The 26,327-nt window shown below is 32.7% G+C and overlaps 1 protein-coding gene across 5 annotated transcripts in view; it reads right to left on the bottom strand.

The window, feature by feature from the left end:
- Positions 1 to 26,327, bottom strand: part of LRBA (LPS responsive beige-like anchor protein) — a 351,486-nt gene that overhangs the window by 229,925 nt on the left and 95,234 nt on the right. For all 5 annotated transcript variants that reach the window (XM_087963037.1, XM_026668758.2, XM_026668760.2 and 2 more), the window contains exons 35-36: positions 11,075 to 11,139; positions 8,251 to 8,359 (exon numbers count right to left, since the gene is read on the bottom strand). In XM_087963037.1, coding sequence (XP_087819163.1) covers positions 8,251 to 8,359; positions 11,075 to 11,139 — 174 coding nt within the window. The remainder of the gene's footprint in view (positions 1 to 8,250; positions 8,360 to 11,074; positions 11,140 to 26,327) is intronic.

Here is a 26,327-nt window from a genome sequence, read left to right as displayed (position 1 = left end):
AGACAGGGTCATAACTCCAAACGGTAGTAAAACAATTTTTTGTAAATCAAAACTGCCTGTGCCTATATTTTATAAAGCCACGGTAAGCCCGGGACTCCTTGTCTATACATATCTTATTAAAAATGTAGAATGCCTGTTTAAGTAATTCTCTTACGTGAAAGTAATTTGCTTTTTGTAAGCAACAATTATTTTTCTGTCTGAATGTAACACTAGAGGAGACCTGATACAGATATCGGAATACTGTAGCCTAATTAGGCTAATTTGATTTGTATTAGCCTAATTTGAAAATAAAGAACATTGGTAAAACTGTATCTTTAAAAAAAAAGAGAGAGATAGAGAGAGGAAGAAAGAGAAACCTAACTCTAACTCTGCAATTATTATACTTGAAGTTAGTATTGCCATAAAAATAAACCAGAGATCATTTCAAAGGCAAAAGTGCCTAAATCCTTCATTTATTTACCACCAGGTTCATTTGTCTTTTGTAACTATATAGAACTAAGTCCTCCTGCTTCAATTTTTTAATTTACAGAAAATAATTAGAAAGCATTTAAAATTAATGATGAAAACGTTTTGTTCAGGAGAGCTGTCTTCATTTTACAACAAACCTAGATGAATTGCACACAATAAATTTCAAATTCACAGATTTGAAGTACAGGAAGTATCATCACAATGGCTTGCTTGAGCAACAGCATTAAAATAATTATTATTAATAATAGAAGAGCCTGGTCTACTATTACTAATATTTTATTGATCCTTGAAATTTTACACATCGTTTAAGAAACAGTCACATGATTCATTCGAGTGAAGGTCTAGACAGGAGAGTTCACTTTATTCTGAAGGTACGTATCAAAGTAGATCTTGCCAAGCAATAAAGGCGCATCATCTAAGGATCTCTTTCACATTAAGAATCCTATTAGAAGGAAAACACTAAAAGGTAATTGAATTTCCCTCAGTTATCTTCATCTCTGTCAGCTCCTGCTACAATAACTTACTCTCCAGAGCACAGATAACTCAATTCTGTCCAGCAAGCATATGTTATGAATCTCTAAAGCAAACCTGTCTAAATCATTCTGGTCTTCTATCAAGGTTGGCTGTGAATATGAACTCTGACAGAAAGCAAACAAATTTATTTTTATCTTTTCAATAATTCACTTCTTCGTGACCTGATATAAGTATCTAAAGACATTTATGTTACTGTTAATTTCAGTATTATAAATACTGACTGAATAGTGACTGGAATTAAAACCTATTTAACCAGCTACTTTGCTATTAACAATTAAAGACATTTTATTTCAAAATAGAAATTTGATGAATACTGAAAATAATTTCTCCAGATTTCTATAAATTTAAATGCTCAGTTTCACTTAATTTATCAACTAAAATAACTATTAGCAGTATCATTGCTATTTCATGTTTTGTTTAAAAATAATTTAAAATATTGTCACTATGTGTGTGTGTGTGTGTGTGTGTGTGTATGTGTGTGTGTGTATGTGTGTATAATATTTGTATATTTAAGAAGCCACTATCACTACTGATATTCTTTTTACATACATATGGGTGTGTGTTTGTTTGTTTTCCATTTATATTTTAAACTGAGACTTAAAACACTAAAATGTTTTTCCTTAATAAAAACTACCATGGAGATAAAAGCAGCTTATGTGGAGGTCTGCATACCTGGATGGAACAGGAAAAAAAATCCAAATGAAAAAGGTCCTATAGTATACAATTCATGTATCCTCCCTTGATAACAACATATGATAAAAGTGCAGATAACAACCAATCATGAAAGTTTAGAGTATTTTCCTCATGAAAAAGAAAAGCTAGAAGCATGAGGGGAACACAAAAAGATATATAGAATCATGTAAGCAGTATAGAAAAGGAAGGGACATCACATGAAGAGGACTGAAAGGGAGATAGAACAGATAAGACACTACTTCATGTAGTGATCAATAATCAGTAAAACTATTACTCCAAGATCACTATGCCACTAACTAATGATTTTAAGAGGTTTGCATGTATTTAATGGACAAAATGCCTATGAAGATCAATATGTAATGTTATCTCTGAATGAAAATAATGGGAAGATGGGGAAAATTTACACATATTTATTTTTATGTTAGATTTATATGGATCTTAAGATAGCATATACTGTTTTTCCCAACATCTCTTGGATTGATTGGACTGAGAATGAATTACTGATCCCCAAATCACCCACTAAATTTCAATGGTTGAAGGTGAGTTAGAATTGGATGTCCCCAATACTAGTTCAACATGTTGACTGCTATCCATGCTGGGTCTCAGCTTAAAAGCAGACCAGAAGCATCTGGCAGATTATTGTGAGCCACAAAATGCTGAATTAAGATGGATACTGGCCTGATCTAATGTAGCTATTCCTTTTTGCAATCATGTTATCATTTAATCAATTTCACATTACGTCTCTTCCTACTTAAGGTACACTCTAGGGACTACTTCTGTAGCAGTGGTTCTTAAACGGGTGTATTGGAAAAGTGAACATTAGGAAATACATGTCAGTTAATTGAAAGTTCATCACTGCTTCAATTCAACAGAAATATTTGAAATTCTTTTTTTTTTTCCAATATTTTTTTTTTATAAAAGTTTTATTGATTTTAACAACAAATAAAAACACATAAAACATAAAACATAACATAAGAACATCATCATTCTTCATAAATTTACAGACAGTGTATCGGTTGGTTTATCACTCCTTTTTGTGCATCTATTTCATAGTCATCATAATAATTATGTTACATAATAACTCATATTATCAATCAACAATTATATAGAAATATTTGAAATCCTTGTAATAGCCCCTTAATAAGTCCATACAACAAATTCTATTGGGCATCACTGTTGGGCATCATAAAAATCTATTTGAAAGAGGATTTCCTGTGCTCCCATGTAGTTCATAGTCTGTCCACACTGCTAAAACTGAATGTGATTTATGATTTGAATTAACCAGGGCTCACAGAAGTTTCATACTTGACTTCAGAGATTTCTCTAAAATGAAACAGCTATTTCACAGCAGAAGCCAATACTCTAGTCACAGGTATCAAGAAATTAAATCTATAAGACATCCAAGTATTAATTATGCATATTTTATTCTAAAATGCATGCTACATGCTGTGGGAAGTCCAAATTGGTAAAGAATTTTGTAAATATATTTAATTTAGGCTTCATTAATTAGGCAACATTTCCAAAACATGGGAAGAAATAGTTCTAAAACTATTCTGCTGCTTGATTAATCCCACCTCAAGTAAAAGGACTTACACAAATGGAAAGAGTTAAGGGAATAACAACAGGGAAACTGGGTCTTATGAGGAGAGATTGAAGGAACTATGTACAGGGCAAGAAATCACTCTGCAAATGTTTAAATGGATGTTACACTGATTGTGACTTTTCTGCATTTTAAGTATAGGATATAGAATAATAGTTTACATTACAGGAAGACCAAATGACTGAATATTATGAAATATATTATAAAAATATTATAACAAATAACAGTTTGATAGTGGAATTCGTTACCTAGTAAAATAATCACACAACCAATATACATGAGATACACATCTCTGCCAAAGAGCAAGTACCAAATAAAACAGGCAGAATACTGGAAGTGCACCAGGGAATTCTTGCTCAGCAATCATGAAACTCTGTGGGTGACCATCAGGACTGGAAAGAGATTAAACACTCCAGGGATGAAGTCAGAACAGTAAAGTAGTAAGCTAAAATATTCAACAAAGGAAAAACACCTTAAACATATGTGTTTTGTACTTCTCAACCATGGCTATAGTTCTGTGATATAATTACTAATCAAATAGCTATGCACCGATTGAAATATCCTTAGAGGAAAAATACAACCTCATATTTTATTTTTATTTTATTTCTATTTGGAGATAAGGCATGCAATGGGTTAATGCCTATGCAACTGTTTTCCAATGACATTCTTTTACAAGCATTTACTGTATTTATCAAATCAGATTCTTATTTTGCCAGGCATAAACAAAAAAAAGAATAGCAAAAGAGTCTACTTGAAAGTAGTATGAAAAAAAGGAAATGCTAAATAATTTCTTCAGGTCGAACAACTGGATTATGGAAGTCAACCCTGTTATTTCTGCAGTTTGGGAAAATTCTTCTTGTTGTTTTTCATTGTGTTATCTTGATTTCTTTCCCAAATTCCTGGCTTTCATCTAGACTAAAGTTTGGAATAAGGCTCTTGAGTTGCCTACAAATATGAAGAGGATATATTTCACCCAAAAATGCCCTCCATGTTCCCATCTGAATCTATCTGTAAATTTTTATTGATGGAAGGGACAGTATATCATCAGACAGCTTTTTAACACTCAAAAGAAGGACAAACTTGGCACCACCGAATGGAACCTAATCTCATCAGAGATCATATTGACCCCATCATCATTTACAGGTAACCTTTAAGGTCGCCAACCTTTTGGACCTCAGGGACCACCAAACTCATAATTTTAAATCCCAGGGACCACTAACTGGTTCTGTCGGTGTGGCCTAATTTGTGGGTGTGCTTGGTGGTCATGTGACTGGCTGGGCATGGCTTGTATGTAAATATTATAAATATTTATATAAATATTGAATTTTTTATTTAAAAAAAGAGAAACTTTTACCCAAAATCAAGCAAAGCAGGCAGGCAGATGAGTTGCTCCCAGCATCACAGATTCATTCAGAGATATATTTTTCTGCCATTGGCTAGCTCAGTCTGTCACATAAAATTTGCTAACAAGCAAACTCACAAAATTAACTCACAACACACCATATATGTAAATATTGAATTTTTTATTAAAAAAGAGCAACTTTTTCCCCAAAGTCAGGCAAAGCAGGCAGGCAGGTTGAGTTGCTCACAGAATCATTCAGTGATTTATCTATCTGCCATCGGCTACCTGAGTCTGTCACATAAAATTTGCTTGCTGTGAGTCTGCACTGAATAATAGAACCTTCAGTCCTAAGGGAGGTTCGGCTGTGCTTAAAAGCAGAGCCGAAGATCTAAAGACTAGCTAGAAAGCAAGAAATCCAACCATTTCCTGCTTCCTAGCTAATCTAAATCTCCCGGCACAGCAGAACAGCTGATGGTCGGACAAAGGTAAAATAGCAATTTAGCAGGCAAATTTGCCGGGTAAGGAGTGGGTGGGGAGGGTTCCTGCGGGCCATGTGGCGGTGCAGCCTTGTGTTTCTGCTCAGCCTGGATTAATTGCTTTGGGGGGGTGCTCTGGGGTGAGATTTCTCTGTGGCCCACCAAAATTTTCTTGCGGCCCATCAGTGGCCCATGGCCCACTAGTGGGAAACCACTGATATATATTAATAGCAAAATATTGTATTATTCATTTATATTAAGTATGACTGAATAATTTGAGAACAGCTTTTGAATAACTTTTCACAGGAAATTTGGTAATATTATCAAAGCAAATCCTTTAATTATTCATAGTTTCTTAGCATGAATTCTAGCTTCAGGTCATAGAAACAGGTTATTTAAAATATTTCCCTTATTAGGAGTTTTTAATTAGCAAATTATATATCTGTAATCTCTCTTCAATAATTCTACTGCATTTGGATTTGCCACTTATATTTATATGTTCCAACTGATTCAGTTCAGTTCTGCCATTCACATTTTTTAATAATTCCATTCTTTCTGAAACTAAACTTAATCTTAGACATTAATGGATATCCTATGAGTTAAACAGGAAATGCCCTAATCATGAACAAAACCTTAGCTTTTACTTCAGATTTTGATAAACAAAAATACTTATTTTCTGCTTAAGATCAAGATGATATCATTTAAACCCTTTAAACCATCATGCTTAGATGGAAGACTCAAGAGAAATTCACATCAGAAGTGTCACTCTTAAGCATTTTAAAGGTATAAGCAATGCAAACAAACCAAGAAAAATAATAAATATCCTACAAAAATTGTGCAACAAAATAAAATTTCCTATTTTTTCTATCTATTCTTAGGTGAAAAAGGAACAGTTAAAGAAGAAAATACCACTAGCAACTGGAAGAAAGGAGCTATCCAATCAGTGAGGTTTTGTCAATCATAGTACACTGATATAAAAGCAGAGTCTAAGCTGTCATCTTTGTCCCAGTTGAATGATTATAAGGCAATGAACTAAAAAAGATGTATATTTCATTTCCAGTGGACTGTCTACTAACACTTGATACTTTGATTTAACAAATGAAACCTACCCTACCAGTTCACAAGCCAAAATGACACTGTAGATATATGACAGCATTTATGTTTGCAGGAATGGATAACCAGCTCTAGATTAAGTGCAGACAGCTTATTAAATAGTGCCTAGCTTGAAGCCAGAAGATTTTAGAACATTAAGCCTGTCCACAATAAAATAAATAAATACATAAATAAATAAATGGTTAATATATTATTTTAAAAATGGTTAAGCTAAGAAAGGAGCATTATGTACATTTACCACCTTGAATTATATGTTAAATAATAGAAGTGGGATAAAAATCTAATAAATAAATAATCATTGCTTTTCATTTATATTTAATGTTTGTTCTATGTTGACATGTTAATTTTTATGTTTTAATTTCATAATAAATATTAGTGTAACTGGCTTTTCCTATTAAAATATCCCTGATATGTAAACAAATATTTATATATAATTGTGAAGGTCGTAAATGCGTGGATTGATTGCAAAGTTATTTTTTCATTACTCCCAAAATGGCAAATAGTCGCTAAATAAGGCAGTTGGCAAATAATAAATTCAGAGATGCATTTAGAAGAGCATAATTTATAAATGCACACCCTAATGCCCTAAAAATTGTATTCTGAAATAATATCTATGTCTGTGCAAACATGATATACAAAGAGATATTAAAAATGTTTGAGAAATAATAGAATATATAAATTTAATCAACTTTACTTAAAACAAAATTAAGAAAATTGCAATCACGAATATGATTTAGTTGTAGAATGCATAAGTTCACTTAATATTGTTATGTGATGAAATAGAGAACAAGATTAGTCCCTGCAGAGTTTGCCACTCTCTCCATCCTAGTACCAATTTTAAAATTAATAAAGAAACCATGGATCACCTTTGTAATAAAATGTGCTTACCATCCCTGTCCTATTGTTTCTTTTTTATTTTATTTTTATTTTTCTTATATGTATCCATGTATTCATAACTATGTTTTTACTTATACCTATTATCTTGTAAGCAATTGACAAATAAAAAATAAATAAAAATAAAATAAATAAAATGGAAACATTTATCAGTATTACATCTAATATAAACTAATTCCTGGATTAAGTAACTAAATTGGTTATAAATTTAATTAAAATAATAATAATTCCATTATACTCTGAACCAAAGTATAATACCTCTGTTTCAATAATATCTCTGTTTCCAAAAATGTCTGTAGTCCTATGAAAACCCCACTGACATTCTCAGAAGATAAAAAGGCTAGATGACTATAGCCATCTTCATAACACAAAACCCAGTCTAGAGGCTGCCTTAGGCATAAAAACTGGCTGAGTGATTTTGAGCCAGTCACTCTCTTTAGGCCAACTCATCTCACATGGTTGTTAAATAGGAGGGTAGAGGAGTATTAGGTATGACTTGAATTATTTATTAAAAAATAATAAAGGTGAAATGAAAAAAAAATAGTTTAAAGAACAACGCTTATTTGTTCAACTCTATATAGATAATTTAGCATATTTTCAAGAATACCTATTGGCCTTAAAAGAACACTTGGAGCACTAGGACAGGACTTCAAGGAAGGTAATCTAGAACTCAAAAAACAGAAAGCTAAAATAATAGTTAGGATTGTACTGAATCCACTGAGTTATATTTCTATGTAAAATAGTTGTTTTAAAAAAACTTTTATCACCTGTAATATTTTCAGAGAAAAATAAATATCATCATTCAAGATGCAATATTGATACTCAGCATGAACAACATTGGAGTATCAAGAATTTTAAATTGCATATTGACCACAGCTGTAACAAGATTCTAAGAATAAGACAATGCAGTGTTAACCATAGTATAAAATGAGACAAAAACAAAAAATAAGAAAATAGAATTATATAATTAGCAAGTACTGTTTACAAAGCAACTTGATTTTAGAAATCATAGAATTCTCTATGTCTAAATTCCGTTCATTTTTATTCCAACATGAAGTGTTCATGTCTCAGATTATAACTACAATATATCTAAATCAATTATTAGTGCATTATCCAAGAAAATGGCTTACCTCAAATTCAGCATGGCTATGAACGTCTTCCGCTCTCTGCCTATTCAAGATAAATTCTGCTTCATTTGCTACCCTCACTAAATGATCCTTCATTGTTTGACTCAGCAACCTATAAATGCAAAATATTTAAGGTCAAAGAAATTGTGAATTTATAAATTTAAAACATTTTATAAAATTTAGTATTAGAATAAACAACAGAGGCACTAATTGTGATCAACCACCTAAAACAAATTTCCTGTTAACTCCAAGAGATACAGCTTTGTTTTCTGCAAGATGCAGATGCAGAATGTCCTCCACTATCATAAATGATGACCATTATGCAAACAAGAGATTCATCCTCATTAAAGCGTATAAGGAATATAAGTATTTGCTGCAAGTAGTAGCAAAAAGGTGAGACTATTCTTGAAAGAAAATGGAAATTGGAAATCTAATTGCTTGAAGATAGTTAAATGATCAAAACACATAAATGTATACTGCAAATAAAAAACAAAATTCTAAAACTCCATTTCATAGAGGAAGTTTTTAATTCAAACTACAAAACACTATTTAAATTTCTTTCTCTATCCTTTCAAATGATTCCTTTTTGATATAATTTCTACTTTCAATATTGTCTTTACCCTTTTTAACGTTCTGCTTAGTTATATATATTATAGTTTTATATCAGATATTATTGAAGTAATTATGATTATGAACATAGAACATTCGCATTAACTAATAGTTTATAGCAGCATAGTTCTCAACTAGCTATATATTATTATAATCAAATCCAAATATATTTATTTGGTACTGAATCAATTTTTAAAAAAATAATTACAGAGTTTTTGTAAGGAAATATATCCAGATAATTTTTAATGAAAAGTTATTGGGATACATTTTTGTCACAAAACCTCTATAATTATTTTACAATCAGTATAAAGCTTTTGTTTCTATTCTACATTTTTATACAAATAATATGATAATTTATATAAATAATAAATATTTATAATAAGATACATTAAATAATTTATACATATCCATGTATTGAAGCCAGGTTAGCAAACCTTTATTATGCAACAAGGATGAATTCTTTTGAAATTTGTAGATTTATTATTTAACTAATCATGGGTTACAATGGCTAAAAATCACTTCTGCTTTTTTTCTTCCCTCTACATTTGCCCCCTTTTACTACCAATACTTAAGACATATTTCAGAATCAACAAAAATATTTGAAATCAAAAGCTAAATAGTACAACTATTAAATTTGGGGGTATTATACTACAATATAAGCATAATTGTTGTTAAATATATGTCAATTTTATTACTGTTTACTTCTGAAATCTGTATAGTTTTACAAATATATATTATCTGCCAAGGTGGTAATAAATCCTGATATAAATATATTAAAATATAAAACATGCTAATAGTAAATATGTTAAAATAGTCTTATAGATTAAAAAACACTTAATAGCATTTTATATAATATTTTCATATTTAAATTGTTTTTTAGAAGTGAGATAGCTTTATTTTATTCATTCATCTAGTGATTCCCTTTTGGTGGGCCTTTGTGATCAGATAATCTATAGCAGGTTTCCTCAACCAAATCCCCTCCAGAGATACTGAACTGCAAAAAAAAATAAAAAATGATTGGGAACTCAGAAACTTAAATTCCAAATATCCTATGGACTGAGAAAAGGAAGTTTATGTATTTCAACTATTCATTATGTAAGATTTTCATAACAATACTCTGATAAAAGCGTAGCCTTTTTTCCATGTGAAATTTTCAAATAATTTTGTTTATTCTTCAACATTAGGACTACTTTGTTTCCATGTTTTGGATTACGATTATCTGCTGGTGACTGAGACCCAATACTGCTTTTTTTATATGGTAATACTGGTTTACAAGACTTCAAATTATTTTATTTGAAAAATAAATTTCAAAATAAATTCTGGCACAATTATTTGTTGTAACACCCGATATGTATATTCATATATGGACATAATACTATTTTTTTAATATATTAAAATAATTTTATAATACTTTTACATGAACTGTACTGCATTAATAATAAACATGTTTAAAAAGGAAATGAAATTGTTTGTAAATGCTTGAAGGAGCATGGTTCATTTCCCAGGATTCAGTTGAAAGACTGAAAACTCTTTTAACATTTACTTTAAAACAGGGATGTCAAACTCGTGTTGTCATGGCATCATCATGTGACGTATCATGAATTTTTGCCCCTTTGTTAAACTGGGCTTGGGCAGTATGTGATGCATCCAGCCCATGGGCTGCAAGTTTGACAGCCCTGCTTTAAAATAACCAAGGCCTTTTGTAAAATTATAATTTAAATAATAATGCAAATTGCAATGTATTTTTATATTTAAAACAGTTATGTATAAATGTGTATTTTTTTAAAAAAATGCTGATCTGAAAAAATACATCAATTTAATATAAGATCTAGCTCACTAAGAGTGATATATTAGGTCTATTAGCTGACAAACTGTTGTATTTAAACCAAAGAAAATATGACCGAGCCCTTGTAACTTACTATAATCAATTCAGAAGGTTTAAAGCTATGTGTATCTTCTGTAAACACACTATGATTACAAATAAAAAGAAGCTAAATCTCAAATTGTTGCCATTGTATTGACTTTGAAGAGTATTTAGAAGTAGATCAGACCTACAAAGTTAACTATCCAAAGGAATGTGTAGTATATTTCTAAATAAAAACATTTGAAAACTTAATTGTAAGTGATCAGAAGTAAATTTGTATGGTTGATCACTACAAAACAATAATATTAAAGCTAAGATAAGGTAAGGATACATTTAAGCTAACTGGGAAGTTACCTTCCTTCATTGACAAGTTCAATGAAAGCTAGGCCTGCATTCTTCTGTATTGAGTTCTGCCATTCCTATAATACAAAAGTGATAAAAATGTAATTAAAATGCTTTAAAAGAAAAATATTTGTTTTACTTAACTAGTAAACATAATAAAAAATTAAAATTTTATCACACACAAAAAAAGGCCATGAACCAAATACTAGAGCTGAAAACATACCACATAAGCCGAGTTCACTTATTGTTCTATATTTTTACAAAATATTATAGCTAGCTTCATGTGTGTCAAGTCAAGTAAAAACATAAACAAACCAGAATATGGAGTAGGTGATATATATGAACCATTATTTATCTAATATCTATTCCTACATTTAACAAACACCTACATTTGTTGAAATGTAAAATCTGCAAATTATTATATTATATTGTTATATTATTATTATATTATTCCTGTCCTATTGCTTAGTTACCCTAATTACATGGCATATAAACATTCCCCAAAGTGATTTAACATTTTTTCAAACTACATTTTTGTGGTGATGCTTAATTTTTTATTGTATTGATAATATCGTTGATAATATTATAGTAATTTCATAATATTTATCAACAAGGCGAATAATTCTAAGTGGTATAAACTAGTAAAAATTATGTCTATCATAATGCCATGATGAGATAATTGGAGGCAAATCTTTCTAACAAAATTCCCTCTGACTTTTAACAATTTATATTGAGGAAATCATTTAGCCCAGTATTTTCAAATGCTGGTTTGGGAATTCCGGAAAATGAAGTTCATACATCCTAAAATTGCCAACTTTGAAAATACTGATTCTTCATGGTGTACATTTTTATTTTAATTATTGCTTATTTACCACTATCTAATTGTGATCAATCATGCTATAATTGTCATCCTATAATAAAGTACAGTATATACATATTTAGGGAATAAATACATATTAGTACTATAAAGTAACGGTTAATCAAACACTGTTTTTCTTCTTCCAACAAAAATCCTATTTTTAAACATTCGTTCAAAACAGAAAGGCAAGAGAGAGGGGAAATATTGTTGATCGCTTTATTTAAATGATATCATGCATATATTAGTGCTTGGCTGAAATTCCTTTCATTTTGAATCATGCTATAGTATTTCATAGTATAGTTACTGAAAGCAGAAAGTGTCAAAGGAACAAAGATTATTGCAGCTGGATCCAGCATAACTTTATTATAGATAATTATAAAAAAACAACATTAGTCTAAATAAATGTTTTTAAGCTAAAAGTAAATGTTTCCCCCATATGTGCAAGGGTGGGATTCTACCAGTTCACACCTATTCGCTAGAACTGGTTGTTAACATTCTAAGCAGTTCGGAGAACCAGTTGTTGGAAGAAATTACTGGCCTAATCCTGTAAGGAAGGCAGAAAGGAAACATTCTGGTGTTGCTTACAGAAACTGCCTCTCCATTAACCCTTCTTGGCAGGACTAGACTTCCTGTCTCAGGAACTTCTCTGGAGTTATTATTCCCTCCTTTGCTGGTACTTTGCTTGTGTGGAGTGACCATTCAAAGTTTCAATGGCACTGAAAAAAGTGACTTATGTCCATTTTTCCCACTTACGACTGTTGCAGCATCCCCACAGTCATGAAAGGCCAGGCGAGGAGATGCATGCTTCGATGTGAGTGATATTGAGTTGGCCATGCCCAGCCAATAACATGACCACCAAGCCATGTCCATCTAGTCACATGACCATCAAGCCACACTCACCAACTAAGCCATGCCCACAGAGCCTTTTGTTAAAAAATTTGAATCCCACCCCTGCATATGTGGTTTAATAGTGGAGGAGAGGGAAGGAAAAGAATATAATGCCTATTGCCTATCATGTTTAATTTAACATTCTAACACAGTATATGTATCCTATATTGCAGTTAAATTCATGGAGCCAAATGCATTGTTATGTCAAGATCTTTGTTATTCTTTTCCCTAAAGTATTAATAAAAATGCTAACAGCACAGAACAGCATATAGATTTAAAACCAGAGACATTTTTATTGGGAATTTTACCTGAAGGTTATAATAGAGAATTGACATACTTGATTATTAATGTATTAACTGCAGCTAGAATTGTATTTGCCCAAAACTGGAAAAATGAGAAAATCCCAATGGAGGAGGAAGTGATTAAGAAAATAATGGCATGTGCAGAAATGAGCAGATTAACATTAGCAATTAGAGAGCAAGAAGAAAAAGAGTATTATAAGATATGGGGTTTATTCTATCAATAGCTAAATAGAAAAGTAGGAACTGGTGTATAATATAATAGTAATGATATGCTATAACAGATTATCTTTGAATAAAATATAATACGAATAAAAATTAATAAGAATTGAGATGTGTTCCAAAGGATAATATGGAATTGAAATTAAAGTCTAATGATGGTATAGGAACAATATAATATGATATGAAAAGTTAATTAATGCAATATGAATGTAAATTTAAGAGGAAAAGACTATAGATATCGTGCACAAGACATATGTACCAACCGACATACTGTACAATTGACAGAAAGTTTTATTTGTTGTTTATATATTATGTTTTGTGTTTATGTTTGTTGTTAAAAATAAAAAACTTTTTAAAAAATGTTAACAGCTTCAAAACCAATCACTAATGAAATCCAGTAAGTATAACGTCATTTCAGCAGTTTAAAAAGAACTGCAATGAAATACTGACAATTTTAACCCATAATTAACCTATATACTGTGGCTATTATTGACTCTTGCTATCTTCTTCAGTTCCCCCTTTTATTGGTATTTTATTGGTATTTTATTGGTATTATTATTCTCTCTGTTGCTTTACATGTGTACTGAGTACCAGAGACAAATTCCTTGTATGTCTGATCACACTTAGCCAAATAAATATTCAATTCAATGCAAAAATTTCATACCTGATAAACTGATACTATTTCCTATTCTTATAAAATGTATGTTGTCTGTTTCCAATCTCTATAATCATACTGAAATTTATAGAAAATGTGCTAATATTTCATAACCAGCAGCTAGAATGTAAAATAGTATTAAAGCAGTAATATAAGTTGCCAGAAAACCAACTGGGCGATAAGTATAAGATCTGATCTAGGCAATCTTTTATCATTCAGAATTCCTGGAAATTGGAGTAGGAAGCTGGAATGTGATCAAGAGCAGATAACAGTTTTGCTTTCCTGCCAAGGCAATATAGATCTAATCAGACACTTCAGATTCCTGACATATTGGACACCTCTGCTTAAAAAGAAATCTGAATACATATATATGGATCTGTCCAGTTTACCTCCTATCAAACATCAGATATAACAGTGTGTCCGGATGGAACATGCACGCAACTATGTATTATATATGCATTTGCATGCATGTGTGTATGCATTCAAGAAGTTATTTTATGTTCATTATAATTTATTTATTTTGTCATTAGAAAACTGTCTCCTAATTAAATTATTTTCTTTGGTCAATAGTATTTCCATTTCTACCAATTCTTCTAATTCTGTTCAACCTTTCAGATTTTCCAACAAGCTGGGGAAACAGGATAAAGATGGCCTTCAAGTCTCAATTCATGTATCACAGTGTCCTATGCTTTCCTGATGTTTAAATGTTCCTCTCTTGCTAAAGTGTTGGAATGAGCAGTCCACAAATGTGAAGTCAGAGGGCTGCCCATTCCAACTCTTCAGCACTGAACTTCATTATTTATGGAGGAATAGCATGTAACATTAAATTTTTAACATTGTTATAGTAATCACATGCCATAAAAATTTTATTTGGCAATGAACCATCTATATATTCTTCTCCAACTATGTAACTTTGCAGAAAACTTCATCTGAGACACATTCTTCTCTTATCCAGTGCAAAGGGTTTGCTTTCATAAACTCATGATAAAAGTTGCTCAAAGTCCACTCGTTCACAAGTTGCAACACATGATCAACATTAAACCTCTATCAAGCTTCTGGGGTTGAATTGTACAAATGTGTTCTATTAGTACATAGCCTGAATGTTTGGCAACTTCATTCTTCAAGACAAATGGCAGCTGCTGCCCTTTGAGGTCTCAAGTCAAGTCTTTAGGGAAGCTCAAAGCCCAAGTGAGGAAGGGGGAGGCCTGTTCATTAGAGACTGCTCCAGGCTAAAAGGTTCAAGGCAGACATTAGAAATGTATGTATAACTATTTTTTAATTTATAGTGAAATATAAGTAGTCAGTCCTTCCATACCCTTTATTACATTTATATTCATATTTGTATCCTAGTAATAGAGTCTGACTTCCATCTAACCAACCATATTACTACACAAAAGGAGCAATTATACAACTGTGTTGGCTTACACACATTTTATGTTATCAGCCACTTTGTGCCCAATAAATCCCCAACAGGCATACACACGTTTTGGATGTGACATCCCATTTTCAATCAAGGAAAGAACAGGGAAATTTTGGATCATTAATAAATAAAGGAAAGGAAATGCAAATTCTGTGTGTCTAAAGTACTTTCCCCCCCACCCCACCCGCCTCTTATGCTGTGAGAAAGAAACAAGGAAAGAAATGCTGAAGACAGTATTTTTAAAAGGTATGGGGTAATTCTGTTAACAAATAAATCAGTTCTGTTAACCAATTTAAAATCAGATTGAGATCATTATTCTAAAATGATGATCAATAGGCAAACTTTTAAAGCCATTTTAAATGATGCACTCAAATGTACTGATATGTGTGTATGTGTATGTATACATATGTGTGTATATATATTTATGTATATGTGTGTGTATTGAGGTCTGTAACTTTAGTTCTAACAAAAAATGTTTAACAACAAACATGCTTGCTCAAAAAATGTAAAGAAAACAGTTTGGGAATAATTTATATGAATGCATAGTGCTGAAGTTAATTACAACTAACCCAATAAAATAAAGCCTGTGTTATTATACAGCAAGTAATAACCTCAGACAGAGAAACCAGAGCTGTTTTGCTCTTTAGTATGCTCAGTTCCACAGCAGACTACGTTAAGAATTAAATAAGTTGTGAACATGCCATACAGAAACAGCAGTCTTTTAACTAAAAGCAGAAAACTCTCCTGCCTCTTAAGCCATTTTATGCTACACAATAGTATGCTATGCTACAGTATGCGACACAATTGTGTAATACCACTTTATAGGAAGTAAACTTGGGCAAACTTACTATAAATTGGTTTTATACTATTATGTAGCAAATTCTTGAAAATACCTCATTATAAAATTTAATTCTAATACACAATAAACTTTTACAAGTAGTCCTCCACTTATAACTGATCACAATTTTGGTTGTAAATTGTGATGGTTGTAAAGTGAATCATCATTTGACAGGAGCCCATGAATCATGACATTTGCGTGACAGTCAGAGAATACCGTAATTCTTAAGTAAATGCTGCAGTTGTTAAACAAACTCATTGTTCACTATGGGGTGTTTTTTGCCAGAAACAGAAAATAACGTCCTGTTTTTGGCAGGCACGTTGCAATATCATTGTCACATGATCACAGGGCACTGCAAACAGCAGTAAATGTGGTCCACTTGCTGAGCATCCAAAATATGGTCACAAGGCCAGATGGACAGGACATTGGAACTTCGGAACTGGATCAAAAGTCCCATAAATCTGCTGTACATTTGAACAGTTGCTAAGCAATCAGTTGCAACTCAAGGACTACCTGTATACAGTTGGAAACTATAAGGTATTTCTGTTTGTTTAAAAAAAATACTAAATACTAAACCTTATACTAATACATAAAGATATGTCTTAAGTGTCGTAAAACCCATGGCATATTTACAGAATATTCCAACACTACTTTCTTCTGAAGACATATGTACAACCATTGTGGAAATTATGCTATTATGAAAATAAAAATGTAGTTGGAATTGTTACTTAACTTTCTCATTTTATTATTGTGAAAACAGTCACAGAACACATGATCTTGAAGGCCCAGCTCTATGAATAGTGAAATACTGACCTATTTAATTCTTAACCAGCTGTATACAATTAACAGAACTAAAATTCTGAATATGTGGTTAAAAGAAACTGGACTCATATCATAATTATGATATGAAAATCGATTAAGGAAGACAGTACACTAACAAATGTATTTTTTTCTAATTTTATCTATATCCATAAAATATAAATACTGAATATCATGAATAGTGTAAAACAAAATAGCGTTGTATCACAAGAGATGGAAAAGAGATTTATGCTGATCACTTAATTTATTTCTAACCAACCGTTTATATAAATGTTATCTAGAACCAAACTCTTACATGAAGTAAGGTGAACAACCCTACTTAACGAGGCAGCAATCGAAAAGGTTCTTGAAGGGAAACATAATAGATTGAATTCTAATCTCTTTGTTTTGCTACCTGATATTATAAAATATCCTGTTTTTTCAAATACCATGCATGCATAAATATGTGTGTGTGTGTTTGCACAAATGCATGTCCATACACAACCAAAGGCCACTTAGGCCAACATAAATTTTGATTTAATAAACCCAAATTGCCAGGGAGAATGATCTTTGCAAAAAGCCACACTATTGCATCATACTAATCAATAAAATGCATGTCTTTCAAACATGACATTTTAAAGCAGAAAATGCATGGTAAATTGGAACCAGACTTAGTGATTTTTTTAAAAAAGCTGGACTCACTAAAATCAATATGATTTAAGTCAGTCTGAATCTAATCCATGCATAATTTAGATAGACATAAATTAATGTTGAAATAGGAATATATAGCTCATAAACTCTAGGTCATTGTAAACTAAACAGTGAAATTGTTAGTAATGTATTATTGATTAATTGATTATGTGCTGTCAAGTCATTGTTGGCTCATAGTGACTACCTGCACTAAATGAGAAATAGTATATTATTTATATTGTTCCTATTTGGATCTAGTACACATAGTGAACTTGACACATGTGAGCAATATTTCTAGAACCAATGGGATAATTTATTAATTTGAACAACCTCCAATATTTTTATGATAATACCGAAGAGCCGAACAATGCTTGTTAGAATTAATTGGATTAGTCAAAGTTAGTGAGACAAAATAGAATAATTTTCAACAGTGAATATTTTCGTAACACAAATATTTCTTAAAGAAATAGAACTCAACCTATCAAGCAGAACATGTAAAGATAAAAGATATTACAAAATCATCCAAAATTTATATGTAAGCAATTCTCAGTCTAAGACAACCATAAACTATTTGTAGGTAGAAAAGTAAATGCTCATACATACATACATACATACATTCACACAAACACAAACACACACAAGAATACACACACAGAGGACAGATGGATAGGCAGGCAGGCAGGCAGGCAGGCAGGCAGGCAGACAGACAGACAGACAGACAGACAGACAGACAGACAGACATGTATAATCAAAAGCAACTTTTAATTATATTGCTCTTTGCCATCATGAAGAAAACTAATTTCAGGAATTTACCTTTATAACAGCAGTAATATAGTTATATATTAATGCATTTTAATGTTTTTAATATTTATGTTTTTATACTATTGTAAGGTAGCCATCCAGGGTCACTTGAGACAGTCAGATGGATGAAATATAAATTTAAATTTGTATCTATCGTGTGCTCTTGTATTGTTGTGTTTGAAGCTGAAGTATTGATAGGTAGGACATTGCAGTAGATAATTTTATGTACTATACTTAGATTGGACCAAAGGTGGCGTAGTTCTAGGTTATCTAGGTCTAAAATTTCAAGTCTGGTGACATAAGGTATTCTGCTATGAGTAGAGGAGTGGAGAACTCTTCTCGTGAAATATTTCTGGACTTTCTAGACTGTATTAATATCAGATATGTAATGTGGATTCCAGACTGATGAGCTGTATTCAAGTATTGGTCTAGCAAATGTTTTGTATGCTCTAGTTAGTAGTGTGATATTACCGGAGAAAAAGCTATGCAGGATTAGGTTAACAACTCTTAATGCCTTTTGGGCTATGTAGTTACAGTGGGCTCTAGCACTTAGATCATTAGAGATGAATACTCCAAGGTCCTTGACATAGTTGGGGTCATCAACAAAGTCTTGATAGTGATTATTTGTGGCTGTGGTTTGGTGGTTATTTTTGGTTGTAGTTGTGATTATATTTTATTTTTTTGCAATTGACTGATGGGGATTTTGTCAATGCTGATGGTATTCAAGTGGTACTCCAGTTGTTCTGGGATTGCACCCAAGGAGCCTATTATTATTGATATTAGGTTTTTATTATTAGGATTGTAGTATATAGTACAAATATGTGGGGACCCTGAGGCACACGAACAATAAATCATGTTCTAGCTACAGAAAAAATAAATTGGTTTTGAAACTCAGGTTAAATTAACATGACTGAACCAACAACCAGCCAGCCATTTCATTCATACCACCAGAATATAGATTTATTTGGTTAATTATAATCATAAAAACATAAGATAGTACAGATAGTCCTCAACTTATGACTAGTTACTTAGTAATCCATCAAAATTACAGTGACCTCCCCAAAAACTACTTGCAACTTAGTTCTGAAGTTACCACGGCTGCAGCAACCCTGTGGTCATTAGCTCTTACAACTGACTACAGGGATACCACACCCGTCTAGCTCACCCACTTCCCCACCATGTCCCTGCTTCTCACTTCACAGTCCTCACGCCCTCCTCCTCACACTTTTCAAAGATCTCTGGAGCTTGGGTTAGGGAAGAAAGGCAGGATGCTCCATTACTGGCATGACCCCAGAAGCGGCTACCATTTTCAGGGTGGCTGCACTGAATTATGGGTGCAACTATTTCTGGGTTCATGCCACATGCCCAGGAATGGAGAGACCTGATCTTAACACAAGCTCCAGAGAGTTGCAGACCACTGTGGAGCTCATGTTAGGGAATGAGAGCAGGGCTTTTTGTTTCTGGGCTGCAGGTTTGATCCTGGAAGCAGACACTATTTTTGAAGTATTCACAATTCAGTGCAGCTGCCCTGAAAATGGTGCTACTTTTGAGATCATGCCATGCAACCCAAGAACAGAGGGAATGGGGAAAGCTTTGGGGGACCAAGGACAGGATATGAACTACGCCTCCCAGGATCTCCCCTGGGGACCCTGAGGCACACCATGCTCTGTTTAACAACTGAGTTGGTAAGACCATGGATGGGGGGTCATAAGTAGGCACTTCATTTAATGGCCATAGCAACTTCCCACCAGAGTGCTCCAAACACCACATCACAATCATACTACAGAGTATTTAAAAATTAAAATAATAATATTAGGACTAAATCACAAATGCACTTTGATTCAAGACAATTACTGCCTTGAAAAAGAAACTTTCTCAATCTATTAGTTCTCATTTTAAGACACCTATAACGCCTCCCTGATGGTAACAGTTCGAAATATGAATATCCAGGATGAATACGGTCTGTGGAGATTTTTAATGTTCTAGAAAGGAGTCTGGTCTTCACAATCTCTTCCAAAGAAGAAAGAGAGCAACCAATGATTTTTTGTGCTATGTTTATAACTCTTTGGAGCATCTTATCCACTGCAGAGCATCCAGCATACCATACCATTACCCAATATGCCAAAATGCTCTCAATGGTAGAATGGTAAAAAGTAACCAGCAACTTCTCATCCACACCACTCTTTTTCGGCAACCTCAGAAAGTGCAGGCGCTGTTGGGCCTTCTTTGCAGTGGCCATAGTGTGGACCAACCAAGTAAGGTTGTCAGAAATATGAGTTCCTAGAAATTTAAAGCTATGAACTCTTTCCGCACAGTCTCCATTGATATATAGTGGGAGAGGCTCTGCTTTGCATCTTCTGAAGACTATAATCCATTCTTTGGTCTTTGTGATGTTCAGGGCGAGGTTATGACTCTTGCACCACAAGACCAGACTGAAAACCTTTGACCCATAGGCTGTCTCATCTCCTCCTGATATGAGTTCCACCAACATGGTATTGTCTACAAATTTTATTATAGAGTTAGTGGGACAAGAGGGAATGCAGTCGTAGGTGTAGAGTGAATACAAAAGGGGGTTCAGCACACAGCCCTGTGGAGAGCCAGTGCTGAGAGAGTGGAGGAAAAATAGCTGCCAATCCTAACGGTTTGGGGTCTGTTAGTAAGAAAGTCCTTTATCCAACAGCAGATGTGAGAGGAGAGGCCCAATTCTAGTAACTTCTTAATCAGTATATCCGGAATGATGGTATTAAAAGCCGAGCTGTAATCAACTAAAAGCATCCTTACATAGCTCCCACTATGCTCCAGATAGTTCAGTGCAAAGTGGAGAGCCATGGCAATAGCATCCTCTGTGGATCTGTTATTCCAATAGGCAAACTGGTATGGGTCAAGGGTCGATGGGAGGCAATCCTGTATATATTTTAAGACTATTCTCTCAAAACACTTCATAATTATGAGTGTGAGAGCTACTGGTCTATACTGGTATACAAAGAACCATACATAATCACATCATATTTATAAGGAAAATGTCTTTTGAGTAACTACCTCTTTTTAATATGATTGAATCCCTAATTTATATAAATTACCTTTGGAAATAGTCTACATTATGAATTTCCAAAAGCTACCGTACATCAATGCATACTATCCTATACTATCCTATAAAAAGAATGTAACTGACTGCACAAAAGTATCTTGGAAATACAATAGTAAACTAATTAATATTAGTAAACTGTTAATATTCACATATAAAGGCTACTGCATACAGGAACATCTTTTGAATATATATGGAAAGTTTATGGAGTTTCAATGATTTACATATATTCATGTCATATTAAAATTAGGTCTATGTAATGAGCGTCTATTTCAATCTTAAACTGACGCCTATATTTATATTTAATGTAAAAAGAATACTCTAAAAATATCAGATTAGATCTACTTTTTTTTGCTAACTTCTCAAACAAAACAAGCTGTAAAACAGCAGGCTCTCAAGCCATAGCACACTTTATTTTCAGGGGTCTCTATACTTCTAGACTGTCTTCCTGTCAGGAAGGGCTCTATTTCACAGCCTAGGCCAATCAGCAGGGTGCTCATGGAATTAAGTGCCAGTTGATGTTACTTTGTTTTACATTTAACACTCATGAGAATATTGTTCAAAGATTTAGTTTGAAAGCCAGCATGGTATCATCCTTCTGACTAGACTACGTACCCCAGGGTGTATACTCTGTTAACACAAAACTCACCTTAAATGGTTCAATTTTTTAAAGACCTGGTGTGCAGGTGAAGCAACAGGATGCCTTAAAGTTTAAGGGTGAAGGAAACACTTGTTTCTTTGCTAAATTATGTTCTCTTAGTTCTTGACATCTGGAGAGACATGCTTTGATTACTATTTTTAGACTAGACTAATTTTGATTTTTTATTGAAGCTTTGGAATTTACAATGTAGTACAATAAAGCAATTATCTTTCTTTAACAATGGCCACTAAAATAATAAACATGAAGGATCTTACAGATTTATCTTAGAACACAGAATATAATCATTCAAAATACAGGTAATATTTTGGAGCTGCTCTAGAGAAATTTAAATGCATAGTTCCTGTTCAGAATCTTATATGAGGGGAAAACAGGTTTTTTAAAATCTAAACTAAAAGTATTTATATCACAGTTGTATGTATGAATGTAACCCTAGTCCTTAAATCTTAAATAGGTTGTATATTTAAATGTTAATTAATTTGGAACATATAAGAAAATAACAATAGTTAATGATTAAATATATTTTTGCCTATTGGCATTAATTCTAAGATGAATTAACAGACTATCCCACAATATTTGAACATATTAAAAAGGGGCATCAGGGTAAAAAATGAAGTATGTGGTTCATAAGAAAACAAAATTCTGAAGGTAAAAAGATAATGGATGCTGTGGGAAAGTGAAAATAAAGATGTGATGTGCAATGTGTGATTTTTGTATTGGAGTACTTCCATTTCCATGCGATAGGTGCTAGCTTCAAGTAGACCAAAAAGTTCAAATTCCTTGCCAACCATAGCCTTGTTTCAGGTGTCCTCAAGATCAATATATATAGGCGAAACACTTTATGTCTTGCCCTTTCTTTAGAGTGGTTGCTATATGATCTAGAATGCAAAGAGTACTACCATCAACCCAAGTCAGAACACTTCTGGTCCAGATGTGATTGACTGCCATTCAAACTGTTTTAGGGCTAGAGCTATTTGAATGGTCCATTCCAGGCACTGGAATCCAAATAATCCAATAATTATTGGATCCAAATAAGCTCCAGAAGGTGCTTGGGGAATATCACAACAATCTGATAGATTAAACCATTGAGGATCTTGTCTGGTGTTATTAATATGTGACCCAGTTGGCTTTTAGTCTTTCCCCAAGGGTTTACTGATTTAATGAAATCTTCAGGACATGAAGTGGTACAAACAATGCTTAGTGCAATAGTAGATAAAGACAAGAAATTTGAACGAGCATAGATATATACTCATGTACAGACATTTTTGGCAATAAGGAAGAGAAAAACTATTACTTCTTATTGTGCCAACACATCATCTGGCAGGTGCACCATGTAGGAGAGAATAATTCTCTGCTAGGAAAGACCCAATACCAAGACTTCTTCTTTGTAGCTCTGATTAATTACACCTACATTTTGCTGACAAAGCTGCCTACTTATCTTTGACTCAGAGTCCAAAGTAATGACTATGGAATCATTTTGCTTGGTTACTTGAGATTTCTTTTAGCCTATGATCACTTATGAAATGAAGCTCTATCACATATGAGGAAGATCTCTGCTAATTTCTTTGTGCAACTGGAGAGACCGGGAGGGGGAAGGGGAGAGAGAGGGAGGGAGGGAGGGAAAGAGAATGAATCCCCCAGTCTCCAATCTTCCTTTCTGGGAAAAGTTGTTGAGACAGGGGTTGGCAATCAGCATCCAGTCTTTAATATGGAACAGATATGGCTTTGATTGCACTAATGGATGAACTTTATTGAACCTAACTGAAGATAGTCACAGATTCTAGTCCTTTTAGCTACCCATGTACATTACTTATAGTGTTTTAAGTTATATCAATTGATTAACCAATCAATATGCAGCTTTTCTGAAAAACAATTAAGAGTCAACTTATTATTTACAGGATAGGAAAAAGCATGTTAGGATTGAATCTTGTGATATTTCTATAGCAAGTTAACTTATACTATGGGGAATTCAGTATTCTTTTTAATTACATCTGTATTCATTGAAGAATGGGACTTCAAATTATGCATCAGTATAATACAATCACATTTATATGACTCGGTCAGGAATCTTTTAGATCAGCTTCCAAGTAGACACATTTACAGCACATTGAAATGAACTGGGAAGTTATCAAACAATAGTTATTACAAAGGCTGTTTCTCTTCAGGTAAGATAATGGTTTGCATATCAGTCTGAGCTGAGAAGGCCATTTTAGTCTCCAGTAATTGTGATGATGACAAGAATATCTCTAGGCTATAAGCTAACTGATGGTAATCAATGCCTTTAAAACATGGATAGTATTTAAATAAGCAGAAGAAACACCAAGTGTGTGTGTATGTATGTGTATATCAACTACTTCTGTTGGTTAAGAGTGTTGTGAAGTATTTACTTCTCATTTATTGCTTGAATTCATTGTGGCTGCCATGTGTGATAAATGGGTTAGTGAACTCTGTGCCCCACCTTATATTGGCATGCACAGAGACAAATTAGTTCTATACTTTGCTTTTTCATTTTACCAAAGAACACATTTCTCTTCCATTTGAATCATGATATCTTTTTCATCAATTCCAGTATAATGTCGGAATGATCTTTACATTCTTTATACATTATATGGCCTTTTTCAGTGTCATATAGCATTTGCTTGATTCTAAGAATATTTATGCTGATTTTAAGATTAGCCAATTATAAAGGTGTTTGGATCAAAACCACCAGACTTTGGAAATGTTCCACAAACAGAACCAATTGATATGAATTCACAGAGGTTGACATAGAGAACCACTGTTACAAGTAAGCAAGCAGTTCTATAATTTAAAACTCTTATCAAACTCTCTGTATCATGAAGAAAATAGAATTTTTAAATTTCAATTGACATTTGAAATGTTTAAAAAATAATTATGATATCTCCTATTTCTAACATCATGCATTTAGACTGATATACAAGTTTTTGTACTGTAAAAAGGGAACAGGCATTTTGTGATACTCTGATTACATCAGAAGTCCACTGGTGTAATTGCAGTTTTTCTGATTCATTTAAGAACTACGCATAATTTTGGATCTTTACAGCAATTGAATCAGTCAAATAATTTATAAACCAAATCAAAACTATTTTTCTTGGTCAAAGAATTTTGCTTATTGTTGTTTCTAGAATCATTTATGAATCCTTATTATACATAACACCTATTTATCACAAAGCTACATAATAAAATAAAAGATCACAAGGATACTGCTTAAGAAGTATGACTACAGGATGCATATAATGTAATGCAAAAAATGCATCTTTCTTTCTTTCTTTCTTTCTTTCTTTCTTTCTTTCTTTATTTATTTATTTATTTATTTATTTATTTATTTATGGTTGCGTAATATTTAAAAGTCTCTCTCCTGATAGCTTTACTCACTGTTCCAAAATATGCTAAAGGTAACCATGGCTATGTTCAGGAATATGCAAATAGATTAAAGTAAAGGAACTTTTTAAAATGTATAATTTTACTGGACAATTTTTAGGACCTGGTTTACAAACATTGAGCAGACTTAAAGAACAGCTGTCAGCAACATATGAAACTTTCAAGACAATTTCTTTTTATTTTTGTACTCAAAAGGCTACATGCTTCATTTGTTGTAGAATGAATTAAAGGAAACAGATTTGATAAACTAACAAGTGTACAGAAGTTTTCACTTGTGCATTATCTGTATGCATGCAATAGTATAAAACTTAAAATTGTTCTTATTCAAGTAGCATTTCATAAGATCTTTTAAATAAAAAGCATTCTGGAGTAGTACAGAAATCGCTCTATATACATTCTGGACATGATACACTCAAAAGGAGCATCTGGCTGAGAATTTCACACTTTTCGGTTGGTATAATTACTTGGACAGGAAGCCAGACTAGATGGTGCATTGAGCTTCAATGTACTGTATGCATTTCTGATAAATGGGAAAAGAATAGATGACCTGGCAGAAGGCTCAGACAATAACATGTGATTTACAGGACATAAATGCAGCTACTATAAGATTTATCTGACAGCCCTCTACGATAGTGGACTGTTGAGTATCCGAT

This window comes from Notechis scutatus, chromosome 4 (genome assembly GCF_049901735.1).
Source record: "Notechis scutatus isolate UNSWTSFEM ecotype Mainland chromosome 4, rNotScu1.2, whole genome shotgun sequence".
In the NCBI taxonomy this organism is placed as follows: Eukaryota; Metazoa; Chordata; class Lepidosauria; order Squamata; family Elapidae; genus Notechis; species Notechis scutatus.
This window is presented reverse-complemented; position numbering and strand designations above follow the sequence as displayed.